Below are 15697 nucleotides of genomic sequence, written 5' to 3'. Positions count from 1 at the left end.
CATTTATGGAATTATAAAGAATTCTCATTTGCTGAGATTTAACCTTTCAAGTGCGCAAGGTTATCTCCGATAATAAAACTCCTATTGTTTATTTAGGCAGAAAAAAGTGTATAAATATTAATTTAGTCCTTGCGCTATTGGTGAACTACATTCAACTTTTTGGGGTTTACGTCTTTAAAGCAAACCTACTACACAACATACAAATTGATATTAATTAAAATATAACAGAATCAAGAAAAAATATACCATTTGCGTATAACTTATTGAAAAAGTATAATTACTGTCAATATTATAACATATTCACTGAAAATAATAATAAAATAATAACCACCCGTGTCTTAGGTTTTAAGTATAACCATCTGAGAGTGGTAAATCTATTTCATATACGCATTATTTTTTTTATACAAAAAAAAAAATATTTTCAAATAAAATAATAATAACTCGATTAGTGCCAACCCTAACGGCGTACATAACGTACCGGCGCCCGCGGCAAGGCCGCCTTATGAGAGGATGAACGCCTCCATTTTCAGGTAATATTTGTAAATAACCACTAAACACGTTTAATAATTCAGACCTCGGAGTAAAACTAAATAGTATTTTGCTCAAGATTACATTGCGTAGTTTTCCTTCCGAGTATTGAGATGTTTTTCTCATTAAATATTCAAGGAACAGAAATTAAGCTAAATACATCACCTGAATGTGAATTACTTCTAGAATAATGATATCTAAATACTTAAAATTATATACAGTGCTGATATCTACTATTATCTATATCTTTATTATAAAGCTGAAGAGTTTGTTTATTTGAATGCGCTAATCTCAGGAACTACTAAACCGATTTCGATTTTTTTTTCATTCTCATCTGTTGGCAATCTTTTGGTGAGTGTTCTGATTGCCGAGCATCAGCCAGTATTATCTTTAATAGCTCTTGTTGCTGCGACAAACTATTAGACAGAGTTCCTGTCGGCAGTGTAAACAGCGATCAAATGTATGTCTCTCGTTCACCCGAATTATGCTATTTTACGTTTCCTGAACAAGGAATAAGGGGTCGTTCAAGTATTACGTAACGCAATTTTTGAAGATTTTTGACCCTCTCTCTCTTCAAAAGTTATGTAACTCTAAAGTGCCATTGTTTTTTGTAATATTCACAATTATTTTACGCAAAATACCGGAAAGTGGCTAAAATACCTTTGTTATTGTTTTAAAATAAAAAAAAACAATGTTCCTTAACGCTTTGTACAACACCCCCCTTCCCCCCAAATTGCGTTACGTAATACTTGAACGGCCTCTAAGACATGTGCCGCATTCACCTCTACTTACCCTTTAAAAGGCACAATTGATGCTACGTGTAGTTAATTTCCAAATAATAGTTGAATGCAATACGATAATTAATAGAAGGTGGAATTATATCGTCCATTAGACATTATGTATACTATTAGGCTTTGACCCAAACTCGTTAATTAGGTATCATAATCAATGCGTAAAGTTTATCGCCAGTTGACTGATATAGAAATGTCGGAATCGCAATATTTTTTTTTATTTTTTTATACGACAAAGTGCAGTGACCCCACTGCACGCGATGGTAAGTGGACTAGGGTCCAGTAGAATGTCGACTGACTAGAGATCATCCCCTCGGCAATCGACATAATTATGCCGGCCTGTTGGAACCGGATACACAGATTCTGGAACGCGTCACACGTGGGCCATTATGGCGGGTTTTAACACTTTAAGTATGGTGTTCGCTATCCGGGCGGATATAAAATACATCCTACCAACAAATGCAAATCAATTGCATTGAGATTTCAAGCAATGCGGTCTGCATCGATTAAATTATACCGTACATTATCTACCGGCTCGTGTGACGAGTGAAAGCGGAATGACGAATAAATCACACTATTATATTTTGTTCCTGTGGCTTCGTCCATGTGAAAAAATTATCCGAGAAAAAAGTTGCCTGTAGCAGTGAGGTGTAATGTTGCTTTCTATTAGTGAATTTCAAAATCGGTTTAGTGGTTCCTGTTTTGATGTTTTGATGCTCCACTCCTATTGGTCATAGCGTAATATTGTATAGTCTTCCTCGATAAATGGGCCATCTAACATTAAAACATTTTTTCAATTTGAATCTGTAGGCCCTGAGATTAGCACGTTCAAACAATCAAATGTTGCAGCTTTATATATTAGTATAGATGTGAAGATGTTTGTGTATAGATTTGCAAAACAGGTACATCCTCTATTGATCACATAGAAAAGAAAGTATCTCCGAGCATTGGGCTTTTTATTATGACCATAAAAATATGATAAGTCTTGGGAATTAAAAAAGGTAGATGAAGCAATTAACGTAGATGAAGCAATACCTGTTGAAAATATAATGTATGATAAACTATGCTCATAAGACAAATTCAAACGTATATTTACAGGTTAATGATTTCCCACAGTAATATTTGATCGATTTTTATCATGGCAATAAATAACAGGCAAATGTCTGAGATTTCTTTGTAACAGAAAATATTTGTTTAGGAATTTAAATATAGGAATATTCCTATCAAAAAATATTTCCAGAAAGCCAGAGCCGCGAGTAAAACATATCACAATTAAATCCAATTATTATTAATCTCTAAATAATCTGTCCTTGCCGTTTTACAAACACGATGACAAATACCCACAAATTCCACAAAGTATAAATCAATTTCGGAACGCCTATAAAATATTTTAGGGCTGGTAAGACACAATAATTAGTATAATGGGTAATTATTATTTCGTCTCATTGACTTAGAGGTGGCGTGCGTGGAAAGTGGTTATATGTTCGACATCTCATAAGAACGGAAATCCAAATTTGTGTTTTCCTATTTGGAAAAAACTATGTTAGGGTTAGTATTTGTGTTCAATATGGCAATAGGGTCGTTCATTTCAATATAGAACATGTTGGTTATTCATACCTTCATCATCATTATCAGCCGCAGGAGGTCCTTTGAATCAAGGTCTCCCCTAAATATTTCCAGATCGACCTATTGGAATATGTATTTTGTCCATGGTATTAATGTTCAGCTCTATCCTAATCACAAGGTACATACGCAGGAAGAGTTAAAGCGTCTCGCAATCAATGAAATTATCTAAAGCTTGGTATTTATTTATTTATTGATCTTAAAAATTGGGATACCATCATAATTTTAAAATTACTGGTGAACTTTGCACTAGGCTCGCAGACCTGTATCGCAAAGATCAGTTTGTGGTTACGCAAGCAATTTTGATTATCATCCATATGTTTAACTGTCATAAAATATAAAAGTACTTATTGGGAAAATTCCCTCTAAATTCATACCTTAGTTGCTTCTTATCTTTACACTCACAATAAGCATACTAATCGCTTATGCATTGTTCCACACAAAAAATGCTGTAAATGCGATTCCTGATTCAATCGGCAACTAAATTGTGGCAGTAAAGGTATTCTATAATTAATCCCGATTTATCGGGAAGCTCGCTAACTTTTGATTAAATTTCTGTTTTAAGCGTTAAACAAACTTAATTTGGTTTTCCGCGTTTTATCTTTTATTTTTACAAATATTATAAATGCTAAAGTTTGTTAATTGGATGTTTGTTGATAGTAAATGCAGGAACAGCTCGACGGGTTTAGATGAAATTTGTCACACGGATAGCCCATGTTCTGGATTGAGACAGGCTATTATTAATATTGAAGTGTTTGCTATAACCGGAAAAACAGCTGAATTAATTTGGATGAAATTTTTCACACGGATACACCATGTATATGATATTGATTGATTGTTCTATTGACACCATAGATTGAGACATGATTATTTTCTATCCCTTTAATTTGCTCCCATGTGAAATAACAGTATTTTAAATTAAAGAAAATATATAACTAGATGGCCATGGCGACGTAGATGTGGCATTATGGCGCTACCGTGTTTTAGGGATTTGTAGCGGGAAAGGCTTTCTACGTAAGCGAAGCACGAGCAACACCTAGATAAAAATAAAACTAAAAGATGAACAATTAGGATGCGCCTGAATCGATTTCGCGTATTTTAAATTAAAAAATAATTACAGCCCGGAATAAGTAAACGTAAATCTATTAGTACTTAGCCTTGATTTTGAAAATGTTCGGGGATTGGCAAAGAATATTCACAAAAAAAAAGATAATTTAATTGATTGCCAAACGCTTTAATTCAACCTACGTACGTTGCGAAACCGATTCCGATAGAGCTCAACATTATTGCCATATGTAATAGACATATTAGCTAAATGAAGGTTTTGTCATTGTTTCAGGGCTGATTAAATTTATATTTTTAGGATAAAGTACAACACAAACCAATTAAAAAATTACATGTATGTGTAAAATTGTCAATATGTCTCACTTTTATATTCAGTCGGGTTATTAATGTATTTGATGGATAATTTTTATACGACGATTGAAATTTAGCCCTCATTAACACAATACTTTTGTAATAACATCAATAATAACATGTTAAGCGGAACCTCAAATTTCCTGCATATCGTTTGGCCTACACTATTTCCTTAACCGCTTAAATTGAAAATTATTATTAAAGCGTAAATTCAGTTGCGGCTCCTGTAATCAAATTCAATCCGGACTCCTACTATGAATATTCATACCGTACCTATCGTTAGGCGTGATGTCCAATACTCGCTGAGCAAGCACACATAGGCGATTAATTAATTGCCAGCTAGCGTTAGGCACCATCTGGTCCATAGACACAGGTCGGTCATTAAATTTTATGATGGCGCCAGATGTAGTGGTACATTGTTGTTAATGGCCGCATGCAATCGGTTGATGGCGCGTTTTGTTGAATTTGAATTTGGAATTAGACGTCCGGCGCAATTAATTTGCATTTTCCCGCTAATGGGTGTAATGACTGTTCTTAAATTAAAAAATATTGTTTTTTTTTTACCTAAACAGGCATAAGAAATAACTAGTTTGTTCGTATTTATAAAGTCACGTGTTTGTAATCATGTGCAATAAAATGACGAATTTATTAAAAGATAATACAATATTATTTTATTTTCTATTATTGGATGTTCGAAAATTTGCACAAACAAAGATAATTATTCGTTGAACCTTACCCTTTACAATTAATTAGAGTTTATCAGAATTTTTTAGTTTTTCACAGCTAATAATATTATAATTATCAGTTATAATTTTTAAAACATCGTATTATTCAGAATTATACCAAGATTGGCTGACGACATAAAACATGAGAGTTTTTCATTCAGTATGCAACAAAATAGCAGATCACACTAAAATTTATACTGATTAATATGATATGCTCGCATTCGAACAGCAAAACCTGAGATGAATACGCCATCTTGGCTACCTCTATATGTATCTGCATTTTAGAAGGAAGCTATATACACATTATTATTTATTTATTTATTATAAGTACAAAGTACATATAACATTGTAACCAATAATGGCTTAGTATAACTTATTGTGCTAGGAGTGGCTATATAATAAAATTATCAGCTGGTGTTTTAAAAGGAAAACCTGAACTACGTATAATATAACTAATATATAAGCGACTTTATTAAAGTAATTATTAAATATTCTCATGTACCTTGACATATCATAAATGCAACTATGTTCGCATACGTGATGAATAAAGCATTTTATTTTATTAGCAACAGCAACTTTCCATTGTCACTGATTTTTTTTAAACCATAAACATTCAACTATTTTTTTCTTTTTCCACAGGTAACTTTCAAGGGGACATAGCGATACCGGATTCGGATTTATATAAACCAGCAACGGTATCACCGGCGAAGATAAACAAATCTCTTCAAGAAGAGGTGGAAAGACTGAAAAAAGAGGTGCTTCTAGAAGGACTGCAAGTAGAAGAAGAGGGATTGCCAGATATACTGAGGAAGAGGACGAAGCAACCGCTACCACTGTCTCAAGATAAACCGAAGAAGTATAACGATGCTGCTCTGATGACGAAAGTAAGCTTACATTACTCGATGTAGTAAATAATAGAAATCATTCATTTTACTAGAGTAGTAGTACTAGGGTAATACTTTAATTATGGAAGAGTACGGGGTATATTTTCTATTGGCCTAAATAATTTAATCATCACATCGGTGTTCTAGTCTTGTTCGGTTATACTCAATAAGGTTGCCATAATTCTCGCGATCGTCGAGGCTGCAATATCTCTCACTGTGAGGTTTTGTGAATGGAAGGCACTGTATTTACTGACCGTGCCGTACTAACCTATATAGACATTATGTAATGTTACTCGGCACTAGGTTAAAAAGCAATTCTATGCAAAAGTGACTTAATCTTCAGATGTCGTGTTAGTAATTTAAAAACAGCAATAAAAAAATAATTAAGACACGGTATAAGACGTTGCTAACATAAATTTTATAATGATTGCCAGAATTATGTGAAATTTTATTATATTTTCTTTGAGAACTAATTAGGTGTAAATTAAAAAACCGATTCATTTAATTTTATAATTATTAATTAATTTGAAGTATAACAAAAAATTACAGATGCTTACTATCACGAAGTTAAACAAAAATCATGTATAGTCAGGCTGAAAAGTAGCTGAATAAATTCAAAACTTCAAATCGCCTGTACAGTTTAAATATCATCGAAATATGTTTTCTTTGTGTGAACTAAAGCATTCTATTGTATTATTATGAAGAAAAAAAAATTGAGCACAAAAAGTGTGTAGGTAAGTTGGAGTTTTGAATTTTTTCAGCTACATATGTGGCTGACTGGTCTTCATTTCCCTAAAAATAACTCATTTTTCCACAGACTTTACCAGCCGGGTTGGATAAATCCCTATTATTGAAGAACGGTAAATTATTACCCGAGGACATGCTAGATAATTCCACAAACACAACCATTAACCAAACCATATCGGATCACGCAAACCAAACGTACTTAACGGATAACCTGACCGAATACGATAGCCTTGAGCAAGACGGCGTTTTAGTTGTAAACATATCCACAGACAGCATATTGAATTTAGACGAGCTATACCCACATATACAGATATCAAATGTTTCAAACAAAGTAGATGAGACGACGAACAAAATACAGAGCAATAGTAGAGAAATTACAGGCGATTCTAACAATTACATAAAGTTTAAAGATCTGCCTGAGAATATGACTGTCGCTCCGGCGCCTACTAACGGTGTTATACCTACGAATGAGCAAGATGAAGATAAAATTAAAAAAACTGATCTAAGTTTAGACGGTAATGCTGAAGGGAATGATTTGTTGAAGCCAACGGAGAGTTTACAAAACTTAGTTGAAGAGGCAAGTGGTAGACGTAAAAGGAGGAGAAGACGACATGGAAACGGAAGACGGTAAGTAATGATAAATTAAAGATAGAAAGTTGTTTTTTATTTTTTCTATTGTTAATACGATATATCAAGTAAAATACTTAGTATAATCATATATCACTTACAAAAGAGGGATTTTCTCCAAACTCAAATACACAAAAGAACAAAAGACATTCATAGAATCTAGTTAACGTATACCAGTAACCTCATTCAATCAATTATCCAGAACTTAGCATATTAATACAGCTTAGTATTAGTTCTACTTGAATATTTAAAGCTGGTTTTTTTGCTTGCTCTTGTTGGCAGCAAAGGATCTTCAGTCCTGAATAAGGCTCGTTGAAAAACGTGCCACGTAATTGCACCAACTCAAAGCTACGGTTGCCTTTACCATTTATTTTAAGACGACTTACTGCAATGCCGTGGCAAAATGTGAAAAGGTTAGCAAGGAATATGAAATGAAATTTGATGTCAAATGAAGATTTCTGTAACGTTTTAATGCTTTGCAGAAAATGTGCTTTCCTTTGAATATCTAGGTTGAGGACTCCTTTGAAGCCATTACTTGAATTCTGTAAATGATGGTAAATTATTTTAAAATCGTAGGAAAGCATATTGTTCCTTCCTAAAATGAAATAAACAAGGCCAGAAAGTATTTAAGATCTGAAATCTGAAAAAAACCAAATCATTTGCATCTGTATCTTGTTGTAGACCAAAAGGCCAAGGAAAATAAATGTTTAGGTAAATAATATGATCGAAACAAAAATTAGTTTATTTTAAGAGTAAGAGTAATTAGTTTACGGCACTTGCAAATAATTTTGTAAGTGCCGTAAACTTTATTTATTCTATTCCAATGTTCTAGTAACTAAGGACAAAAAATCGCCTTGTAGAATTTAACACTAAAATTAAATTAACCACTAAAAAAATACGAACTGTCTTCTAGTTTCTCTAGTAGGGGCACCGACGAAAACCTAGTAGACACTTGTAGACATAGTGCCTACAAATGCGATCCTAAATGAAGTCTAACAATCTGCACGGCCATTCATTATCTCCATTTGTACGCAAATAGCAGAATTCCACCGACTTGTTTAAAAATCTGAAATAAATTTAATTTTGCGAAGAGAAACTTGAATACTCTTATTCCAACTGAATTATCATGTTCTTTTGAGCTTGAAGTTTTAGTTGTTTAATAAGATTTTATAGTATGATAAATAAATTGTTTTTACTTCATAAGATAAAATTACTGAAGGGATTGATAATATACAATTGTAATTGTTTACTCTCTTCGAGCTACTGCCTCTATAAAATATTTTGGTTCGTAATATGAAGGAAAGACGTTGATGGAAAATGTTGATTTTCCTAAGTATATCTATTATAGCTACCTTCATGACATATCTCTATTTGATAGGTCTAATAATATAGACATTTAAATAACAATTTGCTTTTCATGTTATAGACTGCGCAAACGTAGTAACTTTTCATTACAACACTCACGAATAATTATACCATAAGCGATTACAAAAATTACGTCTAACAAGTAATTTTTCAGGTTAAGAAACATCCATTCAAGTGAGAGAACTGGCCAAAACTTAATAAAAATGGAGGAAATAAACACAGAATCACATTTTGTGAGGAAAAAATTTTTTCGTCACCACAAAAAACGGAACAGTAACGAACAAGGAGAAAAGAAGTTTCAAATACCAGAACATGAGTTTGAAGAGAGATTTGAATTGAAACCACAGCCGAAGGAGAACTATACTGATAACCAACAGTTTCAAAATATGGTATTTCGAGACACGGACGAAGATTTGGAGATGGTCGAGACCAGAGCATATAATGACACTCAGGTACGTATTTTATAATTTAATGACAGCAACTTCCAAGGATATAATAATTGTTTTGTGGCATTAGAAAATAATAGTGTTTGAATATCAAACGCCGCAGAGGATATGCAGCTGTTCAGATAATGTACTATTCGGCTTAAATAATGCAAACATGAGGAATAAGCTTCGTTAGAGCATGTGCAGTCAAAATAATGAGGCCAAGAGTACGCGCTAGTGAAAGCAAAGCTTTGTGCGAATATGCGAGGGATGGCATACCAAACTATTGATATAGTAGTGTTAGAGATATTTAGACTTCAATTGAATTAAGTTATTCGAGTTATCACGCTTTCATATTTATAAATGATAGTGAGTTTTATTTGAGTTAAATTAATGAAATTAACACAGAATATTTTTATAACAACGAGAAATTAGGTCATCTGGTGACAAACGATTATTACTGGAGATAAACAACCATTATAGCAGAGGAATAATCGATGGTTGTCAGTGGCATGAGACATCGTAATGGCCTGTTGTAAATTAATAAAATGAGGCCCCTCCTAAAATGAAAATCTCTAGCTGCAGCGATTTTTTCTGGTGTCTATTTTAGGGTTAATACACAACCGAAAAAAAATTGTTCATAGCACCATCTGTAAGATAACTACGCCATCTACTTAAAATCTGATTAAAAATCCCGTTATTTCCCATGGAAACAAATTACCGGGATTAAAAATAGCCTACATGTTAATCTAGGGCTGAAACTGAGCAGAAAACCCAAATATCACTTTGCCTAATCCGGGATTCGAACCCAGGACCTCAGTGCGCTGCCGTTTCGCACATGTAGTACAACTACGCCACCGAGGCAGTCAGAGAGTCAAATCGGTTTACTGTAATGCATTGATACCGAAATGATATGTAGGGCATACAATTGTGGAGTGCCTTTGTAAGTTCCAGTTTAAAAAGGTTTTAGTTTGGCTAGTGGTTTAATAATACCTAATGCACCAACACATTTTAGCATCAAAATTAAATAATGTGCCAACACTACTAACATATTATCTAACATATATTGGTTAATCGTCCTAATGGATTCACGCTCACATTAAACACTCGTAACACTTAAAATATAGTTTACAATTCAGTGCAATTGGATACCAATGAAATGTGTTCGAAATGCAGCTAAATGAAACACGTCTGACCAAAAATGTCATCAGTTTAAAATTAATTGAATCGATCGTATTACGCGTTTGACTAATTATTGTACCGGTTGCGGCAAAATGCGTTGCCCATTTAGCGGTCTACATAATAGCGGCTTTACTGGGGTCTTTGCACTCCGGCTGTTATGCGAATTAACCAATTATGTCAGCTACTTTCACGCGACTCGCGTTGTTTAGATTAATAGGGGTTATACCAAATTGGATAGCTGACTTTAATATACTATAATGTATTAAATTCACTTCGCAAACATAATCGTCTGTTCTCAATTGTGATCCTCCTTAAATTGTATAAACAGCAGCAACATCAGCAGTGATATTAATATTTAGCTAGCAACTAACCCCTTTGTACATTACTATGAACAAAATGCTAATTTTATTGCTGTCCTTAAACTAAAAGATGGGACGATAGACTTACCGCCTTACCGTTCTCGCTAATTCAGCCGTAGACTTTTCTAGATTTAAACTAGCTCAGTCCGAATCACTGCATAGAGTATGTGACTCATAATGCCAAGTGTCTACTTCAATTTAAATATGAATCACATTCCAAATACGAAAAACCAAAACACGCAACTCGAGCAAGGAATCAACAGCATAGGCGTGAGAAAAGTAAACCACGGGCTTTTAGATTATTAAGGGCACGATGTCATCTCGCTAATAATCAGGGCAAGAGTCAAAGACCTACATCAATCACATAGTATCTGTCCTTTTCTTTTCAACAGACAAAAAAGAGACATCGATCTATTCGCGCGGCGACGAACCGAAAGGAGCGAATTTGGGAGAATGGTGTGATACCGTACGAGATAGATGGAAACTTCAGCGGTGCTCACAAGTCACTGTTCAAGCAGGCCATGAGGCATTGGGAGAACTTCACTTGCGTCAAATTTGTGGAGAGAGATGCTGATATGCATAAGGATTATATTGTGTTCACTGAGAGGCCTTGCGGGTAAGTTAGACTTATAAAACACGGCGATATGACTCTACTGCATCTTATGAGTGCATTGGTCCAGATAGTGTATAACCTGATACATACAAAGCACCACGCTTTTATGCCATTGAGGTTAAGAGGAGATGGATTGCATACTTCTCTCGCATCAATTTCATCAATCGTTTCATGCATTCCCGACGGTTCAGGATACTTTTTTAAAGAATAAACTGTTGATACACGTTTATCCTCGCCAGTCTACAAGATTGTCGGAAAGAAACTATTTATACTCTTCTGATATCCAATGCTCGCATTAAAAATATACAAAGTATAGGATCAGCTGAAGAAACAAAATGTTGAGATTTGATCTAATCATGATTCAGAACGGCATCAATTCAATTACATAAATTGAGTAACCCTAAGTCAGCAGATATAAATAAAAAATCATGTTACTATGAGCTCAGAGGCGGTAATATCTTGCAAATAGCGATGACATTCCACCTCTCATGTTTCTGTGTCATTGTAATATTCAATGAAAATGATTTCAAGTAAATGATTGCGTTTGGCTCATCTCTATATTAAAAAGCAACGTGCACGATGTAAATTTTGGGTCACGGTTTAATAAAAGTTTGTTAAACTAAACTATATCTTGGGGCCATACGTTGAGAACACAAAATTTGTCCAATGATAGATTCTGAGTAGCTATTTCCTCATCATTATGGTAGAAGACTGGAACTTCTAGCTTATTGTCTCTTGTTCATCAACCTATAACTTATATAAAATAAAATACCAATTGATGTGGTTAATGGTAGCTAATTTATTTATGCCAATAAATTTCTATTGAATAAAATTATTGGGTTAATTTATGAAGCGGCGATTCAAAACTGATGCAGGCAGTACACAACTTTGCAGACGAGTATAAAGTTAGCAAAACTTCTGTTTGCTAACAATTAAGAGTTTCGATCGATTTACAAGGTTTATCTACTAAAGTATTTAATACTAGTTTTGCACTCGGCTCTTCCTGACTCATAGTCCTTGCGGAAGAAGATCAACTTTGAAGATCCCCTCAATTTTATCTTTATAACTAATAACTGCTAACAAAATTAAGGTTTGATACCGTTCTGCCTACTCCTAAAACACGAAAAGCCGTGATGCTATCTTATTGTTACCTAACCAACCCTACCTACAGGTGTTGCTCCTTCGTCGGCAAGAGAGGTGGTGGCGCTCAGGCCATATCAATCGGCAAGAACTGTGATAAGTTCGGCATCGTGGTCCACGAGCTGGGACATGTAGTCGGCTTCTGGCACGAGCACACGCGACCTGACCGCGATCACCATGTCCAGATCATCAGGGACAATATTATGCATGGTAAGTACTTTTAGTGTTCCTTCAACTTTACCTTTTCTTTGATGCTGGCACGGCATAGTAACCCCACTGCACCTGATGGTAAGTAGAATGGGATCCAAAAGAATGTTGACTAACATTCCTCTCGGCAGTCGGCACAATTATGCCGGCCTGTTGGAACCGGATATACACAGGCTGGTCCCGGAACCCGACACACTTACCTGCGTGGGCCACTGTGGCGAGTTTTGACACCTTGTGTACGGTGGTCGGTATTCCAGCAACCTAATAATATAGTTTTTATTCCGATAACATACTTTATATCTGTCTGCATGGATTTCATATACGAACATGTTTGTAATATTAGTAAGATGTTACGTGTTATTGTAACGCAACAACAGTATGTACGTACTATCGTAAACAAAGAGAAGCAAATATTTACTCTGTAAACCTAGTTTATCTTAAATAGGAAAGTAAGTAAGCGAGTAATAAAGTTATTGGATAAAAGACAGATTTCAGAAGGAACGGAACTGGCGTGAATCCCTAATTTCATAACCGACGCGGTAAATAATAAAGGAATAGAACAACAATATGTACATAATATACCTATTACCTACATACTTTTACAATAAACAGACCTCAAATTTTCTCTTTAAATGGTAAAGCGAGCTTCGAGCTATAATGATATGGCCAGAACAAGACAATTAAGATGTCCAAATTTAATCAGAAACATTTTTTACACAAAAGAAAATATATTAATCGCTATTTCTGTAGATTAATGTTCGAATGAGAAGGTAAACATAAAACATAATATGCATTGCAAATTAAACGTGGCATTCGATTTCCACCCCAATTCAAACCTCAAAGTCCACAAATAGACAATACCAATATCGCAAAATCCTTTGCAAGTCCGATCCGGGGTCTTCATAACCTTCAATCTGGGATTAGGGACGTAAATAAGGGCACTCGGTCGTGGTGCGTGACGTACGGACGTGCTATACTTGACCTGAATCCGTTTGAAACGTCTTTAGATCTTCACACGTGATCGCTTGTCACACCAACGTGTAATTTGGATTCATAACGTCACGGGAGTGGTTTGTTTAAGACAGTGATAGTGGTGATTTTAGAATTGACACTCAATGTCTCTTATAATCAGAATAAAAAAAAATGAATTTATAATTGCAGTGACTTTCCTTTTTTGAGGATGTTGTCTTTATTTTCTGAGTTTCTGTATGTATTGTTACTGGTCAGCGCAGCGTTGGACGTACACCTGCAAGGAGTGCAAGGTGGACAGACGACTTGATAAAGGTCACAGAAACACGTTGGATGCAGACCGCTTTCGACAGGTCCGTCTGGAAATCTTTGGAGGAGGCTGATGATAATGATGATAATATGAATTATTGCGTATGAGAAAACAATTAAGCAGCTCGACATAACTGCGTTTTATTAAGCGTAACATCTCTCGGCAGTTGACATTTTTCTTTCATCCTTAGTGAAGATAATGATAGAATCGTCTTTTATAACCCCTAGATGGCTGTCACTCTTATCAACAAGTTAATCATTAAACCATTTATCACTTAACATCACCTTCATACAATTAAAATTCAACAAACTTACAGTACGCATAAATCTACGAAAAAAATCAGCGAAATTCTAAGCCACGTGCAGTATCTCACTGTCATAAATCATAGAATGAAATTGAAAAAAAGTAACAAATATGCGTGTCACCTTGCGGTGTGACAGCGGGTCAGTGTCACATCCGGCACGCCACGTCACAGCCTCGGCGACGTTCTTCGGTTCCTGTTTATTATCGTAACACGCTCGCTTAGCCCGGTTCCACTGGCCTTGTCACTTCCCCGCTATAGCTAAGGATTTTTGCATGACTTCTGGAGAAAGTAAATTGATAACAATTAATTAGGAATATTATTTTTTAAAGTTTCATGTTATACATAAATGTATTAATACCGGCCAAATTAAAATCATGACCTCTACATTGAATCCATTTCTATAGAAGAAATAGCCTATATCACTAACGGTTATAAAAGAATTTTCAGAATCAGGGGAGTTCCGATTAGGGAGTTAAAAAAAATCTTTAGCTTTTCTAATCCCTATTAACATTGATCCAAATGCACTCACCTCTAAGTGTAGCTTTGGTATGTAAATTGAATGACAAAAGGCCCTTCATCTATCTATACTTCCATACTAATCTATAAAGCTGAAAAGCTTGTTTGCTTGAACGCACTAATATCAAGAAACTACTAAACTGTTATTGACTATTTTTTTTCTAACAGATAGATTACTCCTTAGTACTATAAGCTAGTCTTTCCCCGGAAATTTTTTTCACGCGGCTGAAGTCACAGGCGAAAGCTAGTCATTGATACGATTGAAAGAATTCTGATGAATTAGTAACGAAGTATCATTACATCTCTGCCTACCTCATACAGGCATAATACGGTCGTAATTGCTTAGTAACAGTATCATTGTTGAAACAGTCACGCTAAGTACGTAGTACACATTATGTAATTGGATAATGAGGAACACTTACCCATATCACACAGGCGTGTCCAGAACGTAATGTTGAATTTAATGGCCTACTTATTTGAACGTGATAGGGGATAGAAGGATATAGTCATAAAGATGAACTGGCTTCTGATCCCGGCTCAGTGCTTACTGGAAAATGCCAGGTATATTTTTCAAACAAAAAACTTTTTAACTAAAAATTATACCGCCTTCAACAACCACTAAAAACTAAAAAATCAACATTACCTACATATATACCGGTTAACAATTTTGGAGTGGGTGAATAAAAAGTACACTCGAATTAAGAACCTCCTCTTTTTTTTAAGTCCGTTAAAAAGTACGTAATATGCTTACCCAGAAATTTCATTTTTCTATACTCATGTCTTTTCTTCTTAGTTTCAGGCAAAGGCAACTATGGCGTGTATTCTAGAATGGAGGCGAAGTTTCACCTTTCTCTAGGTTGTTTAATAAATATAAATACATTTAAATACATAATAGTCATTATATTGTCATTTTTCTACATACTTCGCCTACCGGTAAAATTTGATGTCCACATAAATATCTAATTA

At 34.7% G+C, this 15697-nt stretch overlaps 1 protein-coding gene across 1 annotated transcript in view; it reads left to right on the top strand.

Moving 5' to 3' along the window:
• The window catches only part of LOC115440685 (tolloid-like protein 1), a 96712-nt gene that overhangs the window by 53512 nt on the left and 27503 nt on the right, over positions 1-15697 (top strand). Inside the window, exons 3-7 of the mRNA XM_030165096.2 lie at positions 5723-5967; positions 6785-7341; positions 8861-9158; positions 11065-11288; positions 12457-12635. Of these exons, the coding sequence (XP_030020956.2) occupies positions 5723-5967; positions 6785-7341; positions 8861-9158; positions 11065-11288; positions 12457-12635 (1503 nt within the window). The remainder of the gene's footprint in view (positions 1-5722; positions 5968-6784; positions 7342-8860; positions 9159-11064; positions 11289-12456; positions 12636-15697) is intronic.

Source organism: Manduca sexta, chromosome 20 (assembly GCF_014839805.1).
Source record: "Manduca sexta isolate Smith_Timp_Sample1 chromosome 20, JHU_Msex_v1.0, whole genome shotgun sequence".
Taxonomy (NCBI): domain Eukaryota; kingdom Metazoa; phylum Arthropoda; class Insecta; order Lepidoptera; family Sphingidae; genus Manduca; species Manduca sexta.
This window is presented reverse-complemented; position numbering and strand designations above follow the sequence as displayed.